Source organism: Neovison vison, chromosome 12 (genome assembly GCF_020171115.1).
Source record: "Neovison vison isolate M4711 chromosome 12, ASM_NN_V1, whole genome shotgun sequence".
Lineage (NCBI taxonomy): Eukaryota > Metazoa > Chordata > Mammalia > Carnivora > Mustelidae > Neogale > Neogale vison.
The window spans coordinates 135,050,611-135,076,701 of NC_058102.1; the positions used below are offsets into that span (position 1 = coordinate 135,050,611).

The following is a 26,091-nucleotide window of genomic DNA, read 5'->3' on the forward strand; positions in this document are numbered from 1 at the left end:
GTTAGAATGGCCAAAATTAACAAAAGAGGAAACAACATGTGTTGGAGAGGATGTGGAGAAAGGGGAACCCTCTTACACTGTTGGTGGGAATGCAAGTTGGTGCAGCCTCTTTGGAGAACTGTGTGGAGATTCCTCAAGAAATTAAAAATAGAGCTTCCCTATGACCCTACAATTGCACTCCTGGGTATTTACCCCAAAGATACAGATGTCGTGAAAAGAAGGGCCATCTGTGCCCCAATGTTTATAGCAGCAATGGCCATGGTCGCCAAACTATGGAAAGAACCAAGATGCCCTTCAACGGACGAATGGGTAAGGAAGATGTGGTCCATATACACTATGGAGTATTATGCCTCCATCAGAAAGGATGTATACCCACTTTTGTAGCAACATGGACGGGACTGGAAGAGATTATGCTGAGTGAAATAAGTCAAGCAGAGAGAGTCAATTATTATATGGTTTCACTTATTTGTGGAGCATAACAAATACCATGGAGGACAAGGGATGTTAGGAGAAGGGAGTTTGGGTAAATTGGATGGGGAGGTGAACCACAAGAGACTATGGACTCTGAAAAACAATCTGAGGAGTTTGAAGTGGCGGGGGGGTGGGAGTTTGGGGTACCAGGTGGTGGGTATTATAGAGGGCACGGATTGCATGGAGCCCTGGGTGTGGTGAAAAAATAATGAATACTGTTTTTCTAAAAATAAGTAAATTGGAAAAAAGTACTCATATATTTTTTCTTTTTTATATTTAATTAATTTATTTGAGAACGAACATGACTGGGGCTGTGGGAAAGAACAGAGCTGGAGGGAGGAAGGGTGGAAAGAATCTCAAGAAGACTCTGTGCTGAGTGGAGCCCAATGCAGGGCTCGATCCGACGAATCTGGGGTTATGTATGACCTGAGCTGAAACCAAAGGTCAGATGCTTAACCAGCTGAGCCACCCAGGTGCCCTATATATTTTATTTGTTTTTATTTTTTCTCTGATGTAGATTCTGTCAGTTTATTGAAAATCCAGCATGCGGTTCTTTCATATGAAAGATTAATAGAACTTATAAAATATCACTGTGGACAACTTAAAAGAAAAAATAAAAAAATGGAAAATATGGCTAAGGGACTACAAAAGGAGCTATCAGAAACAAAAGAAATGATATCTAAGTTGGAGCTTCAAAAAGTAGAATGGGAGCATGAACTCTGCAGTTTGAGGTATGATATCTTGGTTTAAGGAAATACTTGGCCTATTTACCTTGTGTGTTTTTTTTTTAAATAGGGCTTGAAGTCAAGAGTGAGATCAAGAGTCGCATGCTCTACCAGTTGAGCCAGCAAGGCACCCTTTGAATTATTTACTTTTATCTACAGATGCATAGAAGTTTTGAAATTGCTAACTTACCTTCTGGGATTTTATAGGGAAGAAAACTTCTTTAGTATTGTGAAGTATGAGATTCTTCAAAATAATACATCAATGGATGATAGGGGAAACCAATAATACATTATATGTTATGCTGAGTGAAATAAGTCAAGCAGAGAGAGTCAATTATCATATGGTTTCACTTATTTGTGGAGCATAACAAATAGCATGGAGTACATGGGGAGATAGAGAGGAGAAGGGAGTTGGGGGAGATTGGAAGGGGAGGTGAGCCATGAGAGACTATGGACTCTGAAAAACAATCTGAGGGTTTTGAAGGTGTGGGGGGTGGGAGGTTGGGGTACCAGGTGGTGGGTATTATAGAGGGCACGGATTGCATGGAGCACTGGGTGTGGTGCAAAAATAATGAATACTGTAATGCTGAAAATAAATAAAAAGTAAATTAAAAACAAGATGTATAAATGTGTAATTTGAGTGTCACCTGCAATGAGAATTAACAAGCTCTATATCTGAGTATTCTGTTATCTAAAACTGAAAATTTGCTATAGACCATTTTCACCAAAATAATCCATGTTTCTATTATAGAGTTACAGTCCAAATTTACATGTATAATCTTCAACAGAAGGCTTTTAAGATACTTTTTAAAAAACCTCCACTGAAGAGATTAAAATAAACACATTGTGTTCTGTGAAAATGTTGTCTCACAATTACCAAATTCTCCCAGTGTTCCTTGTACTTCTTTACCTGAATTAAAATCTGTGTATAATTGGGAAAAAAATGGAGCAGGGGCACCTGGATGGCTCAGTTGGTTAAGTGTCTGCCTTTTGCAGGTCATGATCCCGGGGTGCTGGGATTGAGTCTCCCATTGGGCTTCTTGCTCAGTGGGGAGCCTGCTTTTCCCTCTCCCTCTGCCTGCTACTCCACCTTTTTGTGTTCTCTCTATCAAATATATAAAATATTGAAAAAAATGAAATGAATAATAATCAACAAGGTAAATTGAGAGTATTTCAGAAGAAGAAACATAAAAATCATAGGGCAACAGATATTCGACTCCCTAGCCTAGTCCTAGATCACAGTAATCTGTGGGTGTACATTGTGTAAATGCATCTGCAGATGCTGTCGTACACTACCTTACTTGTGATGTTTCATGAAGTAGCTATTTATTTGTAGTGAATTATAACTTCTTTATAAACAGGAACTTATTTTTTTTTGATTTTTTAAAAAGTTATTTAACTTATTTTTTATTTATTTTCAGCAATCCAGTATTCATTATTTTTGCACCACACCCAGTGCTCCATGCAATCCGTGCCCTCTCTAACACGCACCACCTGGTACCCCAACCTCCCACCCCCCTGCCACTTCAAACCCCTCAGATTGTTTTTCAGAGTCCATAGTCTCTTGTGGTTCACCTCCCTTTCCAATTTCCCCCAACTCCCTTCTCCTCTCTATCTCCCCATGTACTCCATGCTATTTGTTTTGCTCCACAAATAAGTGAAACCATATGATAATTGACTCTCTCTGCTTGACTTATTTCACTCAGCAGAATCTCTTCCAGTCCCGTCCATGTTGCTACAAAAGTTGGGTATTTGTCCTTTCTGATGGAGGCATAATACCCCATAGTGTATATGGACCACATCTTCCTTATCCATTCGTCTGTTGAAGGTTATCTTGGTTCTTTCCATAGTTTGGCGACCATGGCCATTGCTGCTATAAACACTGGGGTACACATGGCCCTTCTTTTCACTACATCTATATCTTTGGGGTAAATAGCCAGTAGTGCAATTGCAGGGTCATAGGGAAGCTCTATTTTTAATTTCTCGTGGAATCTCCACACTCTTCTCCAAAGTGGCTGCACCAACTTGAATTCCCACCAACAGTGGAAGAGGGTTCCTCTTTCTCCACATCCTCTCCAACACATGTTGTTTCCTGTCTTGCTAATTTTGGCCATTCTAACTGGTGTAAGGCGATATCTCAATGTGTTTTTATTTTGAATCTCCCTGATGGCTAGTGATGAATAGTTTTTCATGTGTCTATAGCCATTTGTGTGTCTTCATTGGAGAAGGGTCTGTTCATATCTTCTGCCCATTTCTTTATATGATTGTCTCTTTTGTGTGTGAGTATGAGGAGTTCTTATAGATCCTGGATATCAACCTTTTGTCTGTACTGTCATTTGCAAATATCTTCTCCCATTCCGTGGGTTGCCTCTTTGTTTTCTTGACTGTTTCTTTGGCTGTGCAGAAGCTTTTGATTTTGATGAAGTCCCAAAAGTTCATCTTCGCTTTTGTTTCCTTTGCCTTTGGAGACATATCTTGAAAGAAGTTTCTGTGGCTGATATCGAAGAGATTACTGCCTATGTACTCCTCTAGGATTCTGATGGATTCCTGTCTCACATTGAGGTCTTTTATCCATGTAGAAGAGAAAAACTCGACCATTCTCTTACACCGTACACAAAGTTAAACTCAAAATGGATAAAAGGCCTCAATGTGAGACAGGAACTTCTCTTTTTAAATAGTAACTAAATTATGTTCTCTAGTGGAGGAGTAATTATGAGTATGTGGACAAAACAATAATTTTCCAATCTTTCTTGAATAATTTCAAATTTCCTTTCCCTAGTATCTCCCAGAGATGTCTCCCAGAGATATTAGTACTAAGCAGCATAATGCTTTTTCATTGCTTCTTTTCAATTATATACACCTTTTGGAAGAGATTGAAGTGAGAAATTACAAACATGAGCCCTAGAAAGGAAAAAAAATGAGAACATACAAATTTCATTTGGATAATAAACCAGCATATGTGGCACCAGTTCATAACATGAGCTTTTTATTGTTTACAAAACAACTTTTAAAATAAGCACATTTATTTGCAGATTAACTTTAAAACAAGAAAAACAAAAAAGAAGAAACGCTGAAATGTTATATGAAAAGATTCAGGAGCAACTAACAAAAAGAGAAGAGCAGTATAAGAAAGAAGTTGAAATAAAACAAGAACTTGATTTTAAGCTTAGAGCACTAGATGCAGAATTGAGGAATGTAAGAAATAATTTCAATCAGGTAAGTCTGATAAATATTGCATATTTCTATCACTATTATTTATAATATCCCTTTGATTTAATGTATATTACTTAGGTATAAAATAGATAAAAAATTTAGTTTTATACGAATAGGAACTATGATATTTATAGCTAAAATCATTAATTTATTGGAATTCTTGGCTTCTCATATAAACCCTATGTATATTTTCTGAATGAAGGGATGGAGGGTAAATTGACATAAATATGCATGTTGGCTACTTTTTAAAAAATATTTATTTTTAGAGAGAGAGAGCATGAGTAGGGGAAAGTGTAGAGGGGGAGGGAAAAGGAGGGATAAGAATCTCAAGCAGACTCTGAGTGCAGAGCCTGACTTAGGCTTCGATCTTAAATCCTTGAGATCATGACCTGAGCTGAAACCAAGAGTAAGACACTTAAGCAACTGAGCTACCCAGGCACCCCGGTTTTGGATCTTTTATATTAAAATATAGGCTAAATCACCTTGAGACTCTGATGGAATTAGTTAAATGTTTTGTAAAGAAATTTTATTTCACATACTATATCTACCTGTATATCTATGACAAATTTAGCTGTCATTTAAATTAAAATTTGAATTATTCGTGTAGGATAAAAATCTTTGTATTTAAAAAGGCTACTTCTTTTGAACAGTTTTTTAAGTTCTCTTAAGCTTTTGATTTTTTCCAATTTATTTATTTTTAGAAAAACAGCATTCATTATTTTTTCACCATACCCAGGGCTCCATGCAATCCGTGCCCTCTATAATACCCACCACCTGGTACCCCAACCTCCCACCCCCCTGCCACTTCAAACCCCTCAGATTGTTTTTCAGAGTCCATAGTCTCTCGTGGTTCACCTCCCTATCCAATTTGCCCCAACTCCCTTCTCCTCTCTAACACCCCTTGTCCTCCATGCTATTTGTTATGCTCCACAAATAAGTGAAACCATATGATAATTGGCTCTCTCTGCTTGACTTATTTCACTCAGCAGAATCTCTTCCAGTCCCGTCCATGTTGCTACAAAAGTTGGGTATTCATCCTTTCTGATGGAGGCATAATACTCCATAGTGTATATGGACCACATCTTCCTTATCCATTCATCCGTTGAAGGGCATCTTGGTTCTTTCCATAGTTTGGCGACCATGACCATTGCTGCTATTAACATTGGGGTACAGATGGCCCTTCTTTTCACGACATCTGTATCTTTGGGGCAAATACCCAGGAGTGCAATGGCAGGGTCATAGGGAAGCTCTATTTTTAATTTCTTGAGGAATCTCCACACAGTTCTCCAAAGTGGCTCCACCAACTTGCATTCCCACCAACAGTGGAAGAGGGTTCCCCTTTCTCCACATCCTCTCCAACACTAGATTCAAATTAAAACCACATTGAGATATCACCTTACACCAGTTAGAATGGCCAAAATTAACAAAACAGGAAACAGTATGTGTTGATTTTTTTTTAACGGTGTCATCCAAAATCCTAATGAAAATATGTCTTTAGGTTGTGGAAGAACGGTATTATACTGAAAAACAACTTTGTCGAGAACAGGATGCCAGAATATTACAAGATGGAATTCTAAAGAATCACCTTTGCAAACAAGAGGAGATAGAAGTGGGTAACAAAAGGAGTTCTGGGGTATTTTCTTTAGTTATTTTGAAGTACACTTGTGTATGTATTTGTATGCATATATATTTTATTTTCTGAAATTATTGTTTTATCTACATGTGTGTACATATGTGTGTGTGTGTGTGTATATATATATACACTTCATATCTGTGTATATATATATGTGTACATATATATTTGTATATATATATTTTCTCCATGTATGTATGTACATATATTTTAAAAGCCAACACTGCAAGTATAGAGGATTTTTAAAGCATGCATATTTTGAAATTGAGATTCAATTAAGTGGATTAACTTGACAGTTAGCTCCAGATTTCCCAAGTGAACTGAATAAAAAGTACAGTATCTCAGTACTTTTTATACATATATATAAGTATATGTTTATAAGTATAAATATATATATTTATATACATATATACTTTTATATATTTATACATTTATGCAAACTATACATAGTAGCTTTATATACATTTTAGGTTGGCATAATTTTATTCTTATTTATATAAATTTGAATTTTTAGTCTGAAATCATGTATCCTTATGACCTTTTAATCCTTTGCAGGCCCTTCCTTTTCATGAAATCATAATTTGGGACTATTGTGATGAGCTTTAGCAAAACTATATTTGATTTAATCTTCCCACTGCTATTTATAATTTTTTAAGCAATTTTACAAATAATTTGCTCATTTCAAATCTCAGTTACTATCATTTGGGCCTAAGTTTATCCAACACAAAGAGAACTGTATCTCTGTTATTTATTAATTGGGCATTGGATCTCCATTTTCAGATTAATGAGGGGTGGCAGGATCCTTGTGTAGCAGGAATGGAGGTCATGGAGAGAGGTGAAAGCCAGGTCATCTAGGGTCTTGAAGGCCATTAGAATGACTTCACTTACGTTCTGAGATAGTTATCTATTAAAAGGATTTGAGCAGAGGATTGAACATGTGTGGAACTCTGACATTAATTGAAGCCTCTAATAAAAAAGAGGGAAAACATTTCATACTGTAGACTTGACCAATGCTAGTCCCACCTATATACCCATTTCTTTTTGAGACTTCAGTCGATTGGGAAGCTTTGGGAAAATTCACCCACTAGGAAAGGATAGTGGGGCTGAATTAATTATCTAAGTAACATAATACTGACTAGGCAGATAACATCTTTTTGTGTCTTTAGCCAAATTCATTAAACAGCCATAATGTATACATGTTAGGAAAAGAACATGAATTGATGTTTGTAGTGAAATTTTCCAAGTACATAGGTCAAAGTTATATATTGTTAACATAATTTAATAGTAAGGTGATTTATAAAACCAGTAACAGAAATGTCTTATTAGGTTGCTGTGAGACAACTTCAAGAAGAACTGGCCAATACCCTAAAAAAACCATCTATGTCAGAGGCTTCACTGGAGGTGACATCACGTTGTCGTATGAATTTAGAAGATGAGGTAAAAGACTTAAAGGAAAAACTGGCTCAGAGTATGAATCAGGTATGTATGAAATGTCACGTGTCAAGTTAATCTGTAGTTGGTTAAATAATATGAAGTGTTTTAGGATGCTTATTTCCATGGACCACTTCCTTCTATTTTTCATTATAATTAATTTAGTATAATTTTAGTATCTTCACAATGTACTTATCTTAAACTTTGACTTTCATTCTGTTATTTGTTTTATACATTTTTTCTTATAGTAGTTACCCTTAGGAAAGTTGAAACTTATACATCATTCTTCACAGAAATTGGGACTTTTTTCCTACTAAATAATTTTTTAAAAAGACTTATTTATTTATTTGTGGTGGAGGCAGTTGGAGAGGCAGAGGGAGATGGAAAGAATTTCAAGCAGACCCCTGCCCAGCAGAGAGCCCCATGCTGGCTTGATTCCATGACCCATAAGATCATGACCTGAGCTAAAATCCTGAGTTGAATGCTTAACCAACTGAGCCACCCAGGTGTGCTAAATAATGTTTTTTAATGATCTCTCTGTTACCATCATGAGCTAAGCTATGTAAAAGCAGAAGATAATGTTTAATAGAATGTTTAAGAAAATTGTCTTATTTGGATTTTTTTAAAGCTGTATTGAGATGGAATGCACATTCCATACAATTCACCCATTTAATATTTGTAGTTCAATGTTTGGGTATATTGATGGAATTGTGCAACCATTACTGCCATCAAGTAGGACGTTTTTTTTTCTAATTTATTTATTTTCAGAAAAACAGTATTCATTATTTTTTCACCACACCCAGTGCTCCATGCAAGCCGTGCCCTCTATAATACCCACCACCTGGTACCCCAACCTCCCACCCCCCGCCACTTCAAACCCCTCAGATTGTTTCTCAGAGTCCATAGTCTCTCATGGTTCACCTCCCTTCCAATTTACCCAAAAGCACATACCCTCCCCAATGTCCATAACCCTACCCTCCTTCTCCCAACCCCCCTCCCTGCAGCAACCCACAGTTTGTTTCTGAGATTAAGAGTCACTTATGGTTTGTCTCCCTCCCTATCCCATCTTGTTTCATGGATTCTTCTCCTACCCACTTAAGCCCCCATGTTGCATCACCACTTCCTCATATCAGGGAGATCATATGATAGTTGTCTTTCTCTGCTTGACTTATTTCGCTAAGCGTGATACGCTCTAGTTCCATTCATGTTGTCGCAAATGGCAAGATTTCGTTTCTTTTGATGGCTGCATACCCTGAAAAGAAACCCTTAATCCTTGCCCCCAGGCTCACGCAACCACCAGTCTACTTTCTGCCTCAATAGTGTTTCCCATTCTGAATATTTCATATATGGGGAATCACACAATGTGTTTTCCTTTGTGACTAGCTTCCCTCACTTAATGTTTTTGGGGTTTACCTGTGTCATAGCATATATCAGTGTTTCATTCCTTATTATCAAACAGTACTCCATTGTGGGCTAAAACCCTTGTTCATTCATCATTTGATGCACCTTTGGGTCGTTTCCTCTTTTTAGCCATTAATAATGCTGCTGTGAACGTTCATTTCATTATTGTCTGGACATCTATTTTTATTTTCCTGCCATCACATTTTATCCTCTCAGTTAATTGGGTCGATTTCACCATCTCTCAGTCTTTTTATTTTTAATGAACATATAATGTATTATTTGTTTCAGGGGTAAAGGTCTGTGATTCATCAGTCTTACACAATTCACAACATTCAGCTTAGCATATGCCCTCCCCAATGTTCATCACCTGGCCATCCCATTCCTTGCACCTCCCTCTTCTCCAGCAACCCTCAGTTTGTTTCCTGAGATTAAGAGTTTGTCTCCCTCCCCAGTCCCATCTTGTTTCATTTTTTCCTTTCCTACTCCCCAAACCCCCCACGTTGCTTCTCAAATTCCTCCATATCAGAGAGCTCATATCATAATTGTCTTTCTCTGATAGACTTATTTCACTCAGCATAATACCCTCCCTCTAGTTCCATCCACGTCATTGCAAATGGCAAGATTTTATTTCTTTTGATGGCTGCCTAGTAGTCCATTGTGTGTATATACCACATCTTCTTTATCCATTCATCTGTTGATGGACATCTAGGTTCTTTCCATTGTTTGGCTATTATGGACATTGCTGCTATAAACATTTGGATGCACGTGTCCCTTCGGATCCCTACATTTGTATCTTTAGGGTAAATACTCAGTAGTGTGGTTGCTGGGTCATAGGGTAGCTCTATTTTCAATTTCTTGAGGAACCTCCATGCTGTTTTCCAGAGTGGGTGCACCAGCTTACATTTCCACCAACAGTGTAGGAGGGTTCCCCTTTCTTTGCCTCCTTGCCAACACCTGATGTTTCCTGACTTGTTAATTTTAACCATTCTGACTAGTATAAGATGGTATCTCAGTGTAGTTTTGATTTGTATTTCCTTGATGCCAAGTGATGTTGAGCACTTTTTCATCTGTCTGTTGGCCATTTGGGTGTCTTCTTTGCAGAAGTGTCTGTTCATGTCCTCTGCCCATTGCCTGATTGGATTATTTCTTCTTTGGGTGTTGCGTATGATGAGATCTTTATAGATTTTGGATACTAGCCCTTTATCTGATATGTCGTTTGCAATTATCTTCTCCCATTCTGTCAGTTGTCTTTTGGTTGTGTTGACTATTTCCTTTGCTGTGCAAAAGCTTTTGCTCTTGATGAAGTCCCAATAGTTCATTTTTGCCCTTTCTCCCTTGCTTTTGGGGATGTTTCTAGGAAGAACTTGCTGCAGCTGAGGTCAAAGAGGTTGCCGTCTGTGTTCTCCTCAAAGATTATGATGGATTCCTGTCTCATATTGAGGTCTTTCATCCATCTGGAGTCTAGTTTTGCATGTGGTATAGGAAGATGGTCCAGTTTCATTCTTCTGCTTGTGGCTGTTCAATTTTCCCAACACCATTTGTTGAAGAGACTGTCTTTTTTCCATTGGGCATTCTCTCCTGCTTTGTTGAAGATTAGTTGACCATAGACCTGAGGGTCCATTTCTGGGCTCTCTATTCTGTTTCATTGATCTATGTGTCTGTTTTTGTGTCAGTACTACACTGTCTTGATGATGACAGCTTTGTCATAGAGCTTGCAGTCTGGAATTGTGATGCCTCCGGCATTAAGCCCTGCATTAGGCTCCCTGCTCAGCAGAGGGCCTGCTTTTCCCTCTCCCTCTGCAGCTCCCCCTGCTTGTGTTCTCTGTCTGTCAAATAATTAAGATGTTAAAAAAAACACAGAAACTTAATTATGTTGAGCATCTCATCTTTTTATGTGTGTTATTATCCATTTCTATATCTTCCTTATAGACTGAATCAATTATTTTCCCATTTCTTTATTGGGTTGTCTTTTCATTATTGTAAGAGTTATTTGCATATCTCAAATACAGATCCCTTATCAGATATAAGATTTTGAAATCTTTTATTCAGTAGATTGACTTTTCACTTTATTGATGGTGACGTTTGAAGCAAAGACGTTTTTAATTTTGATGAAATATACTTAATCATTTTTTGTCTTTTGGTGTCATATCTAAGAAACTGTTGCCAAATCCAGTCACAAATGATACACCTATTTTTTTTCTATGAGTTTTATAGTTTTAGCTCTTATTTTTTTTAAAGATTTTATTTATTTATTTGACAGAGAGAGATCACAAGTAGGCAGAGAGGCAGGCAGAGAGAGAGAGAGGAAGCAGGCTCCCCGCTGAGCAGAGAGCCCAATGCGGGACTCAATCCCAGGACCCCGAGATCATGACCCGAGCCAAAGGCAGCGGCTCAACCCACTGAGCCACCCAGGCGCCCCTAAAAAGACTATTCTTATTCCATTTGTTTTATACCCTCGTTGTACATCAGTTCACCATAATGTAGCATTTTCTTTTTAGAAGGTCAATTCTAATACAATGATCTATATGTCTATCCTTATGTCACTCTCCAATCAAATTTTCTGAGACATCTTCCCTTGTCCTCTTGCAAATTACCGCTCACTTATGTAATAATAAAAAGTTACTGTAGTAGAACTTAACCTTACTCCTGTAGACATTTTTTGCTTCTTAAAAAGGAGAGTTTTACCAACTTATGCCTTGCTGACTCCATGATCTGATGAGAAGTTAGGCTCAAAAAGCTAGAGTCTTGTTTCTTTTCTCCATTCATATCTTCAGTCTCTCACTCAGTGCTTCCCATATCCATTTTCATGAAATCTTGGTTGTAGGATCTGCTGTCTACTATTTACTTCATTATGTTTTATGAACTTGTTATAAAGTGTAGACTCATCCATAAATTTCACCATCTAGGAAGGAAAAGATGAACTCTGGGCGTTTAACTTTCCTGTTTTGAAATCTTGCTAATCCAAAATTGCAACTCACAATTAGATACTCTTTTGACCTGGTTCTTGTGTATAACACTGGTGTTGATCCTGTTCTTGGCACAGATCCTACATTGTCAGAAAACACAGTTGTCTTTATCCATCTTCTTTTAGTTTAAATAGAAAGATATGTACTTTAATGGCTCAATACGTAGTTAATGGAATAAACATTTATTACATTATTTCAAGAACACAGCTGTAAATTATCAGGTTTTATTTAATGGAGTTCTCAGAGACAAATAGTAGATAATCAGTTTGAATTCCAAACTGATTTCCCATATCAGTTTGTATGATATGGGAAAGCTTTGTGGCACAACATAAAGACGAGATGGTCTTACTTACCTCCCCACATAAATAAGCTTGGAGTAAGATAAAGGAGAAGTTATACTCGATTTAAATAATGCCAAAGGACAGTATCTTTGGTTTTCTACTGAAAAGATTAAAAATGATTCCATAATGTTCTCTTTATTTCCTCACTGATGAAAGCAGAATAAAGATTGAGTATTAGATTGATTAAAAATTACTCAAAGCTGTCTATTTCTTTTAGAATTTCAGTTAATGGAAATCAGGTAAAAGGTCAAATTTTGGTTATTGAACCATTTCTAGTTTTTTAGCTATTATACTTCAAATCATATTGTCTCCCTGCTTGTGAGTTTTTCTTTTCCCCTAACTTGAGGGGGAAATCTCAAAATGCGTTCCTGCCAGTTGTAATAATTTGTAATTGAAGGGAAACTTAGAAAGATATCTCAAGAGAAAAGAAGATGGTGGCAGAGTAAGAGGAGCCTAGGTTTACCTAATCCCTAAAGACTAACAGAACAAAGTCCACTATTTGAGAGAAGAGGCCACACCAAAGAAGGTAGGAAGTACAGAGAGGTGGTTTAGGAGAGAAACAGATCCTGGCTGCTGCAGAGGAGAGGGAGTCATGGTCATGGAGAAGGGCAGGAGCGAGACACGGGACTGTGCAAAAAGAACATTTCCCTGTAGCCACTGTCTACACTGGAAAGTGAGAGCTTAATTTCATGAGTTCTTACAACTAGGGGGGCTTAAAACCTGGAATTCTAAAGGTGATTGGGCTTGGCTGGGATAGAGCTTGTAGTGCACTGTGCTGCTCTTGGAGAAGAGGCAGGCAAACAACCCGGGAGCATACAGCATGGAAACAGTGATCTGGACAGTGTCTGGGGCATACAGTAGGGAAATTACTCACTCTTTTTAGAGCATTTCCCTGAGAGGCAGTGTTCACAGAGAACACTGTGAACGCCCTCTAGGAACAAAGGAACCAGCTGGTACCATTTCCCTCCAGTGCCCCTCAGCACAAGCACAGAGCCATCTGTGGGAAGCAGTGCAGCTCTGACACTGGCTGCCTAAACTGCTTACACCGAGCACCATCCCCTCGTACTCCAGTGGAACTGCCCTGCTCAATCATTCTTGCCTCAGTTCCACCACAGCAGGCCTTTCCCCCAGAAAATCAGCACAAGCCCCTGCCCACACCTCATTGGACCAGATTCAGGAAGGCCTCAGTTCCAGTGGAGTTGGTGACAGGTCTCATTTTACAAGCATACCAGGGCACAACTAGTTAAAAGTTGCTACATTCAGGCCAGATACCAAACACTGCCCACAGCAGTGAGGGAGTGCCTCTGCAGATGTCTGGCCTGAAGGATAGAGCAGCCAGAACACAACAGCAGAGTGCATGCTGCACACACTAGACATACTCCCCTAAGCACGAGACCCTGGGTGCTACATGACGTCTTTTTGCATAAGTCCATTACTTTTGGGAGCAGATGACATAACTGGCTTTTATAACACAGAGAAGCTGGCAGAGACTTAGATAAAATGAGAAAACAGAGGCATTTATCTCAAATGAAAGAACAGGATAAAGCCACGGGTCCAGAGATTGAAGTGAGACAGATGTAAATATCATGGCTGATGGAGGATTTAAAGCAGTGATCATAGGGACACTCACTGGACTTGAGAAAAGAATGACAACATCAGTGAGACCCTTACAACAGAGATAAAAGAGTTAAAAAAGAGTCAGAGTTGAAGAGTGGAATAAATGAGCCTAAGAAACACACGTAATTCAATGAACAGCAGGCTGGAAAAAACAGAGGAACAAATTAACAACTAAGAAGTCAAAGTAATGGAAAGCAATGAAGCCAAAGAAGGGGGAGAAAGAAGAATTATGCAAAATGAGACCAGACCTAGGGAACTCAGTGACTCCATCAAATGTAATAACATTCATGTTACAGGAGTCCCAGTAGAAGAAGAGAGAAAAAAGGTGTAAGAAAACTTGTTTCTAGAAATATAGCTGAAAATGTCCCTAATCTTGGGAAGGCAACAGACATCAAGATCCAGGAGACACAGAAAACTATCCAAATCAACAATAGTAGGCTAACACCAAGACCTATTGTAACTGAATTTGCAAAATATACTGATAAAGGAAACATCTTAAAAGCAGGAGAACAAGTCAGTAACTTTCAGGGGAAACCCCTTAAGGCTAGCAGGAACTTTTTCAGCAGAAACTGTGCAAGCCAGAAGGGAGTGGTATTATCTATTCAACGTGGTGAATGAGAAAAATCTGTAGCCAAGAATACTCTATCCAGCAAGCCTATTACTCAGAATAGGAGAGATAGAGTTTCCCAGATAAAAACTAAAGGAGTTTGTGACTACTAAATTAGCCCCACAAGAAATATTAAAGGGGACTCTTTGAGTGGAAAGAAGAGACAAAATGTGACAGTATAAAGGCAGGAAACACAAAAGTAGCAAAAATGAACATTTATATAAAAAATAAGTTAAGGAACTCAGGAAAAAAGGATATAAAATATAATACTTTACCTAAAGCATGGGAAGAAGAAGAGAAAAGAATGGGCTCAAACTTAAAGACCAGCAGCTTAATATAGACTGCTATATGCAGAAGAGGTTATATACAAATTATGTATCAAACCCCCCTAATAGTGGTGTCTGTGTGGCTTAGTTGGTTAAGCATCTGACTTGATTTCAGCTCAGGTCATAATCTCAGGGTTGTGAGATTGAGCCCTGCACTCCACTCTATTCTGGCCATGGAGTCTGCTTAAGATTCTCTTTCCCTCTCCCCACTCCACTCATGCCCTCTCTAAAAAGAAAACAAAACCACTGATAAACACTCAAAGAGGAGAAAGAAATCCAAATACATCACTAAAGAAAACCAGTAAAACATCAAAGACACAAAAAATGATCAGAGAAAATCTCTAGAAACAACCACAAAGCAAGTAGTAAAATGACAAATACATATCTATCAATAATTACTTTGGATATAAATGGGGTAAGTGCTCCAATCAAAATACATAGGATGTCAGAGTGGATTAAAAAGAAGAAGAATAAGGGACGCCTGGGTGGCGCAGTTGGTTGGACGACTGCCTTCGGCTCAGGGCGTGATCCTGGAGTCCCGGGATCGAGTCCCACATCAGGCTCCCAGCTCCATGGGGAGTCTGCTTCGCTCTCTGACCTTCTCCTCGCTCATGCTCTCTCTCACTGTCTCTCTCAAATAAATAAATAAAAATCTTTAAAAAAAATAAAAAAAAAGAAGAAGAATAAGAAAAAATCAAGACCCATGTATAAGCCACTTGCAAGAGTTTTATTTTTGTCCTAAGGACACCTGCAGATTGGAAGTCATGGGATGAAAAAAGCATGTATCCTGCAAATGGATATAAAAAGAAAGCCAGAATAGTAATACTTACATTGGACAAAACAGAGTCTAAAAGAACGACTGCAGTAAGAGACAAGAGCACTATATCATAATGAAGAGGACAATCTGACAGGAAAAAGAACTATCTGTTGTAAATATTTATGCACCCAACATGGGATCACCCAAGTATATAAAACAATTAATGACTAACATAAAAGAACTAATTGATAATAATACAGTAATACTAGGGTCCTTTAATTTTATTATATATGTTTTAAATGAAATTCATTTCTTTTATTCCCAATTGCAAAAGTATCCATGAAGACAATGTACACTTCAGATATTTTAGGAAGGAATAGAAATAATCAATAGTTGGGTACTTTAACTCACCACTTACATCAATAGACAGGTCAGAAAGTCAACAAAGAGACAGTGGCTTTATATGATGCATTGGACTAGATGGACTAAGGAGATATATTCAAAATATTCCATTCTTAAACAACAGAATACACATTCTGGAACATTCTGTAGAATAGATCACATATTAGGCAACAAAACAAGTCTTTCTTTAAAATTTAATTTTTTTTCAGTGTTCCCAAATTCATTGTTTACGCACCACACCGAGTGCTCCATGCAATACGTGCCCTCCATAATACCCACAAAACCGGTCTTAATAAATACAAGAAGATTGAAGTCATACCATGCACCTTTTCTGATCACAATACTATTAAATTAGAAGTCAGCTACAGGAAACAATCTGAAAGACCACAAATACATGTTGGCTAAGTAACATTCTACTAAACAATGAATGGACCAATGAGGAAATAAGAGAATAAATTTTTAAAAATACATGGAAGCAAATGAAAATGAAAACACAATTGACCAAACTTTTGAGACACAGTAAATATGGTTCTAAGAGGGAAGTATATAGCAATGCAGGCCTATCTCAAGAAATAAGAAAAATCTACAACAACCTAACCATCACCTAAAGAAGCTAGAAAAAGAACAACAAATGAAGCCTAAAGGCAGCAGAAGGAAGGAGATAATAAAAATTAGAGCAGTAGTAGTAGTAGGTAGCTCAGTTGGTTAAGCAGCAGACTCTTGATTTCAGCTCAGGTCATGATCTCAGAGTCCTGGGATTGAGCCCTGCTTCTGGCTCTGTGCTCAGCAGGGAGTCTACTTGAGGATTCTCTACTCCCTCTCCATTTGACCCTCTCCCCACTTTCTCTCTCTCTCAAATATTTTTTTTAAAGTTAGAGCAGAAGTAAACACTATAGAAAATTTAAAAAGACAAAAATAGGAGAGATCAATGAAACCAGGAGCTGGTCTTTGAAAAAATTAATAAAACCGATAAGGTTTTAGCCAGAGTTATCAGAAAGAAGAGAAAAAGCACCCCAATAAAATCACAGATGAGAGGGGAGAAATAACAATCAACACCACAGTTATAAAAGAATATTATGAATGACTATATGCCAACAATATGGACGATGTAGAAGAAATGGATAAATTCCTAGAAACTTATAAATTACCAGAACTGAAACAAGAATAGAAAATTTGAAGAGACTGAAAACCAGCAAAGAAATGGAATCATTAATCCAAAAACCATGAACAAACACAAGTCCAGGACCAGAGGCAAATTCTACCGAGCATTTTAAAGGAAGAGTTAGTACCTATTCTCAAACTATTCCAAAAAACAGAAAAGGAAGGAAAAACTCCAAATTCGCTCTATGAGGCCAGTATTACCCTGATAGCAAAACGAGACAAAGACACCACAAAAAGAACTCTAAGCCAGTATCTTTGGTGAACATGGTTGCAAAAATCCTCAACAAAATACTCCAAACTGAATCCAATAATACATTAAAAAAATCGTCACCATGATCAAATGGGATTTATTCCTAGGTTATGGGGGTGTTTTAATATCTGCAAATCAATCATTGTGATACACCAAATTAATAAAAGGAGAAGAATCATCTGATTATTTCAAAAGATGTAGAAAAAGCATTTGAGGGGCACCTGGGTGGCTCATTGGGTTAAATCCTCTGCCTTAGGCTCAGGTCATGATTCTGGCGTCCTGGGATCTAGCCCCGTATCAAGCTCCCTGCTAGGTGGGGAGCCTGCTTCCCCCCTCTCTCTCTGCCTGCCTCTCTGTCTACTTGTGATCTCTGTCTGTCAAATAAATAAATAAAATCTTTTATAAAAAGCATTTGACAAAGTGCAACATCCATTCATGATAAGAGAGTAAAAAATCCATTCATGATAAAAAGCTTCAAAAAGTAGGTTTAGAAGGAATATACTTCAACTTAATAAAGGTCATATATAAAAATTGCACAGGTAATGACACTCTAAATGGGGGAAAACAGAAAGAAAAACTTCTTAGGTCTTGCTTCTAGTTATGGGCTTCTTCTCATTAGCACTGTTTGTCATTATTAAATTAATCTTAGGGGCACCTGTGTGACTCAGATGGTTAAGTGTCTGCCTTCGGCTCAGGTCATGATCTCCAGGTCCTGTCGAGTCCCATGTCAGGCTCCCAGCTCATCAGGGAGTCTGCTCCTCCCTCTCTTCTGCCTCTCCCCTTGCTTGTTCTCTGACTCTCTGTACCTCTCCCAAATGAATAAATATTTTAAAATTAAAAAAAAATAATCTTAACCTTTTTTACTTCCCACTTTAATGGAGACCAATTTCTAATATATAGAGTATGTATCTTATTAACTCTTTTTGTCATCCATTTTTCTATCTGTTTTTTCTTAACAAACTCCCCAAAGTTTAGTGGCTTAAATAAATAACATTTATTTTGTTCACAAATCTACTGTTAGGAAAAGTCTGGCTAGGGCAGCTTGTTCTCTTCGCCTAGCTTCAGGTGGGGCAGCTGAAAGGCTTGGGGATGGAAATGTTTGAAGATTTGTTCACTCACATCTGGTGGTGTTGATGCTGGCTATTGTCTAGGACTATAGTTGGGGCAGGCAGCCGAAACACTTACACTGGCACACCTAGACTCTTTGTGGCCTGAGTTTTCTTACAAGATGAGGGGCTAAATTCCAATCCAAAAAAAGCTGCCTGATCTGCAGAGCAAGGCAGAAGCTCTATTGTCTTTTGTAACCTAGCCTTGGAATACACAGAGCATCACATTCACCATATTCTGTTAGAGGAAAGTCACAAAGGTAGGCCCATGGTCTTTTTTTTTTTTTTAATGGAATGAATATTTAAAAACCTATGGACACATTTTAAAAGCAGCATGATTTACCCGCTGGCCACAATTTTTTGTATTCCTCCCACATGAAAAATACACTCACCCCCCCATACCTCCCACAAATCTCAGTTCTCCTGCCATTGGGTTTGGGCTTGAGTCCAAGATCTTACCATCTTAATCAGGTACCGCAGGGATAAGGTGCCTGAAGTATAGTCCCTTGAGTGCAAGTCCTCTCCATCTGAGCACTTGGGAATTAAGTAAGACAGTTCTCTACCACTCAAAATGGAACACTCTGGTAACCTGCTAAGGACTCTCCCATTGAAAGAAGATGGGAGGCACACTAGTCCATAGCAGTTTTGAAACACACCCTGAAGCATGCTGTCAGTTCTTCAGTGAGGACTTAGTCCTAACCATGGGAATGCTTCTCCATGGCTGTTTGCTTTACTTTTTGAGCTCTTGGTTCTGTCCTTTTCATAAGGAATGATGCGTATTTGTAGCTGCTTTTTCAGCCTGTTTTTCAGCCTGCTTCCTCCTGATGGGAATTCTAAGACTCAAAGACCTATTTTTAGTTTGTACTACATTGGTCTCTTTTAGTCCAAGCTCGCAAACAGTGTTTTTGCTACTATAATTCTCTTAGTTTTTTGAGTTTTCCTTGAATATGATTGGATTTCGTGCCATTAGAAAAGCCATTCTCCCGGGTCTTTTGAGATAAGCTTTCACCTCAGGTTTCCTGTGCAGCTCTCATTTGACAATGCCTTTCAAACTCTCACACTCTTAAGATCCTTAAAGAAATTTGAGGCACACCTTAAGTCCTTCTCAAGTCTTAATAAAGGGTTTATAGCTTTGGCTTCATCCATAGGCCTTGTCTTCCTGGATTTGCTTTTTTTTTTTCCCAATTTATTTATTTTCAGATAAACAGTATTCATTATTTTTTACCACACCCAGTGATCCATGCAAGCTGTGCCCTCTACAATACCCACCACCTGGTACCCCAACCTCCCACCCCCCCCGCCACTTCAAACCCCTCAGACTGTTTTTCAGAGTCCATAGTCTCTCATGGTTCACCTCCCCTTCCAATTTACCCAAATTCCCTACTCCTCTCTTACGCCCCTTGTCCTCCATGCTATTTGTTATGCTCCACAAATAAGTGAAACCATATGATAATTGACTCTCTCTGCTTGACTTATTTCACTCAGCATAATCTCTTCCAGTCCCGTCCATGTTGCTACTGGGTATTCATCCTTTCTGATGGAGGCATAATACTCCATAGTGTATATGGACCACATCTTCTTTATCCATTCCTCCGTTGAAGGGCATCTTGGTTCTTTCCATAGTTTGTCGACTGTGGCCATTGCTGCTATAAACATTGGGGTACAGATGGCCCTTCTTTTCACGACATCTGTGTCTTTGGGGTAAATACACAGGAGTGCAATGGCAGGGTCATAGGGAAGCTCTATTTTTAATTTCTTGAGGAATCTCCACACTGTTCTCCAAAGAGGCTGCACCAACTTACATTCCCACCAACAGTGTAAGAGGGTTCCCCTTTCTCCACATCCTCTCCAACACATGTTGTTTCCTGTTTTGTTAATTTTGGCCATTCTAACTGGTGTAAGGTGATATCTCAATGTGGTTTTAATTTGAATCTCCCTGAGGGCTAATGATGATGAGCATTTTTTCATGTATCTGATAGCCATTTGTATTTCTTGATTGGAGAAGTGTCTGTTCATATCTTCTGCCCATTTTTTGATGTGTTTGTCTGTTTCGTGTGGGTTGAGTTTGAGGAGTTCATTATAGATCCTGGATATCAACCATTGTTAAAATGTCTATACTGCCTAGAGCAATCTATACTTTTAATGCCATTCCGATCAAAATTCCACCGGCATTCTTCAAAGAGCTGGAGCAAATAATCCTAAAATTTGTATGGAATCAGAAGAGACCCCGAATCGCTAAGGAAATGTTGAAAAACAAAAATAAAGCTGGCGGCATCACCTTACCTGATTTCAAGCTTTATTACAAAGCTGTGATCACCAAGACAGCATGGTACTGGCATAAAAACAGACACATAGACCAGTGGAACAGAGTAGAGATCCCTGATATGGACCCTCAACTCTATGGTCAATTAATCTTCGACAAAACAGGAAAAAATATACAGTGGAAAAAAGACAGTCTCTTCAATAAATGGTGCTGGGAAAACTGGACAGCTATATGTAAAAGAATGAAACTCGACCATTCTCTTACACCGTACACAAAGATCAACTCAAAATGGATAAAAGACCTCAACGTGAGACAGGAATCTATCAGAATCTTAGAGGAGAACATAGGCAGTAATCTCTTTGATATCAGCCACAGCAACTTCTTTCAAGATACGTCTCCAAAGGCAAAGGAAACAAAAGCGAAAATAAACTTCTGGGACTTCATCAAAATCAAAAGCTTCTGCACAGCAAAGGAAACAGTCAAAAAAACAAAGAGGCAACCCACGGAATGGGAGAAGATATTTGCAAATGACAGTATAGACAAAAGCTTGATATCCTGGATTTGCTTTTAACCCAGAAACATTTCTTTATTTTAGCGTTATTTGATAATACAGCATGTGGAGAGGCTATAAATGAGGAACAGATAGATGATCCCAGTAAGTCCTGGTTCCTTCATATTGAATAGTCTTTCTTTAGCTTATCTCTCCTACCAGTTTTACTTTCATGTGGTTTGTGGCATGAGTTCCTTTTCCCTCTAGTGTCATTTTCTTCACTTGTCTAGAAACCTTTGCTGTAAGCCCCTTCAAGGGCCATCAGGTTTCCACTCACAGTCTCTTGGAAGCCCTTTTGGTTTTCATTCTTACTCTTCTCTACTTCTCACTCTTTTTTTTTTCAATTTATTTATTTTCAGAAAAACAGTATTCATTATTTTTTCACCACACCCAGTGCTCCATGCAAGCCGTGCCCTCTATAATACCCACAACCTGGTACCCCTACCTCCCACCCCCCTGCCACTTCAAACCCCTCAGATTGCTTTTCTCCTTCTCACTCTTACTCTTCTTTCAGGTTCCACCCACCTCCTGGTCCAAAGAAGGTTTAGTTTCAGTTTTTTGGTTTTCTTTTTTAATGGCAGCACCCCATTTTAATATCAGTATCTGTGCCAGTTATTTATTGCTGCATAATAAACCATCTCAAAACCTAGTGGCTCAAAACAGCATTTATCTTGTTCACAAATCTTTGGACAAGGCTGAGTAAGGCCAACTCATTTCTTCTTCATTTGGCATCACCTGGGATGACTGGAAGCTGGGAACTAGCATCATCTAACACCTTGTTCATGCACATGTTTGGCTGTTGAGGCTGGCTTTTGGCTAGGATGTTAGCTAGGGCAGTCTCAGCTGGAATATTTGCATGAAGACTCACTAGGTACCCTGGGCTTTCCCATAACAGCTGGATTCTAAGGGTGAGGTTTCCTAGAAGAAGAAAGTCAGATGGAAGCTATATCACATTTTCTAACCTCGCCTTAAAAATCACACAGTAGCTCTGCCATATTCTGTTCACTAGGAACCAGTTACTAAGGCCAGCACATATGAAGCGGAGGGGTTGTCATGGGAGAAGTGTCAGTGTATAAAACCACCACATCCACTTGTCTTTCCAGTCATATCTAAAGGAAAGGAGTTCTTCCCAACTCAGCATCACTGAAACTCCAGCAAGTTTTTTGGTTGTTTTCATTGCTTAGTATATCCTCTTATTTTGTGAGAAGTAACAAAAAATTGTAACACTGTCGAGTTAAAGAAATTTTATCCAAAAATATATGGATCATCTCACTAAATTTTTTCCCCACTATTTTTTTTTTTACTGAGAGATGTGATTTCTTAACCTTGTGAATCATTTCTCCTCAGAATGCAATTGAAATTAGCATAAAACATTTGTAATTCATAAAAAGGCTGATGGCAATAGAATCAGTATTTATAGATTCATTAATTAGAGTCTTATTTTCAAAGTTTTATTTTGGTAAGCATTTATTGGCTCAGACCTACATAAGTCAATACGGTATTCCTAAAACTTCTTTAAAAATTAAGGAGTACGAGGGTACTTGTGTGGCTCAGTTAAGTGCCTTTGGCTTGGGTCATGATCCTGGGATGCTGGGATTGAGCCCCATGCTTGGCTTCCTGATCAGTGGGGAGTCTGCTTCTCCCTCTCCCTGCTCTTGTGCTCTTGCTGTCTTGCTCTCTCTCCCTCTCAAATAAATAAATAAAATCTTTAGAAAAAGTTATGGAGTGTTAAGATGAGGGAAGGGTTAAGAGACTTTCTACTAAGACGTGACTTACAGTTATTTTACGGAGGAAAAATCTGAAACAATCATAAAAATAAAAGTATAAATATTAAATACAAATGTGTGGCAAAGAGGATGACAGCAGAGATAGATTTTAGCAACTCCTAGTGGTTTGAATTTTGTTCTTCATTTTCTGAGTTATTTGAGGTTCCGCATTCCAAGACCGTACTGGAATATAGATAACATTTTATTGAAAATGAACTTATTTTAAAATCTGAGCACCTGCCTGGAGCAGTCAGTAATGTATGTGACTCTTGATCTTGGGGGTGTGAGTTAAGCCCCATGTTTGGTGCAGAGATTTAAAATCTTAGAAAAAAAATTGGGGTCTTATTTTTGCATTAGACTCTTTTCACTCTGCCTCCAAACTGTATTATTTTATTCATGCAGGTTGATGATCTTACAGCAAAACTGGAAACTATGTCTTCAAGAAACCAGGTTCTTATTCAGGAGTTATCATCTATGAAAGAAATACAGATGAAATGTGAAAAGCTAGAGAAGAATAAAAAGAAGTTGGAACAACAAGAAGTAAACCTCAGAAGTTGTGTAGAAGGCAACGTGGTAGGATATAGTAAAATAGAACAATATAAACGGGATTTTGAAGAAAGGACAAGACTGAACGTAGAAAAAAATTAAAAGAAGTCGATCTATTTTTAGAGATTAATTTATTTGTCTATAAAATGCTTTAATTCATTTTACTGCAAATTACATTTTGGTTATATGCAGTGTAGAGTTTTCCTCTACTTCCTTTATAGCAATTTGGTAAATTTCTGAAAGCATTTGTTCCTTCCCTTTAAAAATTTCAGTTTTCATTATTATTCACACTAAATTGATCTTTCAGAATGATTCACAGTAGAAAGTCATTTTATTTTTTAAGACCAGTTAGTATAAAACAAGGCTATTGAGAGGAAAAGAAAAAAACTGTGCTTTAAAAATTTTGACCATGGGGTACATGGGTGGCTCAGTCAGTTGCTTGTTTGGGCTCCATTCTGGGCATTCCTACAGAAAAGAAATGGTACCATACTTGGATTATTCCTTTTCTTTATATTAAATATCTTATTTATTTATTTGGAAAGCATGAGTGGGGGATGGACAGGTAGAGAGAAAATTCCAGGCATATTTCATGCTGAGTAGGACACAGGGCTTTCTCTCAGGACACTGAGATCACTATCTGAGCAGAAAACAAGAGTCAAGCACTCAGATGACTGAGTCAGCCAGGCACCCCAGGTACCTCGATTATTCTGAAGTTGTATTGTTCAGTTTTTAAAAAATTTAAATGATTTTATTACTCTTTGAATTATCAGATTGCATGAGTTCTAATGTAAGAATGAACATTATTCACATTTAATTCAATTTCACATTAATGATAAATATTTTACATTTCAGCTTTTTTTTCCATTTTAAAAATTGCTCTCTGAATCATTGACACAAAACTAAAAGAAAGAAATATACTGTAATTACCCAGGTTGTAACAATTTTAAAACTATGCTTTTAATTTGCTTTAGACGCAAGTAGCATTTCAAGAAAGCGTAGCACAGTTAAGAGAAAATAATAATGCTTCAGTAAGAAGTCAAATGGAACTCAGAATTAAAGAGCTGGAATTTGAATTATCCAAAATGAAAAGTTTTCAAGACGTTACTAAAACAGAATTGGACATATACAAGCATCTCTACCTAGAAGAAGTAACACATCGAATGTCATTGACAAATGAACTGAACAAGTAAGTTAAAACAATCATAGAAAGTAGAGTTAGCTTATTAATTTGCCTCTAAACCATAATTTTTTGGAGCCACGTTCATGAGATCAGTAGTAAGTGAAAGCCAACTAGATAGTATAATTTTTTTTCTCCAATTTATTTATTTTAAGAAAAACAGTATTCAGGGACGCCTGGGTGGCTCAGTTGCTTAAGCAGCTGCCTTCAGCTCAGGTCATGATCCCAGCGTCCTGGGATCAAGTCCCACATGGGGCTCCTTGCTTGGCGGGGAGCCTGCTTCTCCCTCTGCCTCTGCCTGCCTCTCTGTCTGCCTGTGCTCGCTCTCTCTCCCTCTCTCTGACAAATAAATAAAATCTTTAAAAAAAAAAAAGAAAGAAAAACAGTATTCATTATTTTTTCACCACACCCAGTGCTCCATGCAAGCCGTGCCTTCTATAATACCCACCACCTGGTACCCCCGACCTCCCATCCCCCCGCTATAATATTTATTTATTAATGTTAGTTTATTTTTGGAAGAGTACATCTTTAACCCAAAAGGTGAAGTTGGAAATGGTAGATTCCACCTCCAGTACCCTGGTATCTGTGTTATAACCTAATTGCTTCTGGAGCTGTTTCAGTTCTTTCTGATCATGGCTCTGCCATCTACTAGTTCTCTAGCCATTGTTCATCTAAATTTTTCCTCAGTGCCAAATGCTCAATCTCTCTGAGGTAATGTGTGAAATATACAAGAGTGGTGAAAGCCAATATTTGAAAAATGTCTTTGAGGGATTTTTAAAATTTTTATTTTCCTTTAAAGATTTTACATATTTATTTTTTATTTATTTATTTTTATTTTATTTTATTTTATTTTTATTTTTTTCCCAATTTATTTATTTTCAGAAAAACGGTATTCATTATTTTTTCACCACACCCAGTGCTCCATGCAAGCTGTGCCCTCTATAATACCCACCGCCTGGTACCCCAACCTCCCACCCCCCCGCCACTTCAAACCCCTCAGACTGTTTTTCAGAGTCCATAGTCTCTCATGGTTCACCTCCCCTTCCAATTTACCCAAATTGCCTACTCCTCTCTAACGTCCCTTGTCCTCCATGCTATTGGTTATGCTCCACAAATGAGTGAAACCATATGATAATTGACTCTCTCTGCTTGACTGATTTCACTCAGCATAATCTCTTCCAGTCCCGTCCATGTTGCTACAAAAGTTGGATATTTGTCCTTTCTGATGGAGGCATAATACTCCATAGTGTATATGGACCACATCTTCCTTATCCGTTCATGCATTGAAGGGCATATTTATTTTTTTAAACTTTTTTAAAAATTTATTTATTTTCAGAAAAACATTATTCATTATTTTTTTTCACCACACACAGTGCTCCATG

The 26,091-nt window shown here is 38.0% G+C and overlaps 1 protein-coding gene across 1 annotated transcript in view; it reads left to right on the forward strand.

The window, feature by feature from the left end:
- LOC122891190 (ankyrin repeat domain-containing protein 26-like) overlaps positions 1 to 26,091 on the forward strand; it is a 131,633-nt gene that overhangs the window by 84,391 nt on the left and 21,151 nt on the right. The window contains exons 24-29 of the mRNA XM_044226681.1: positions 989 to 1,202; positions 4,229 to 4,412; positions 5,908 to 6,018; positions 7,369 to 7,521; positions 23,389 to 23,559; positions 24,504 to 24,718. Of these exons, the coding sequence (XP_044082616.1) occupies positions 989 to 1,202; positions 4,229 to 4,412; positions 5,908 to 6,018; positions 7,369 to 7,521; positions 23,389 to 23,559; positions 24,504 to 24,718 (1,048 nt within the window). The remainder of the gene's footprint in view (positions 1 to 988; positions 1,203 to 4,228; positions 4,413 to 5,907; positions 6,019 to 7,368; positions 7,522 to 23,388; positions 23,560 to 24,503; positions 24,719 to 26,091) is intronic.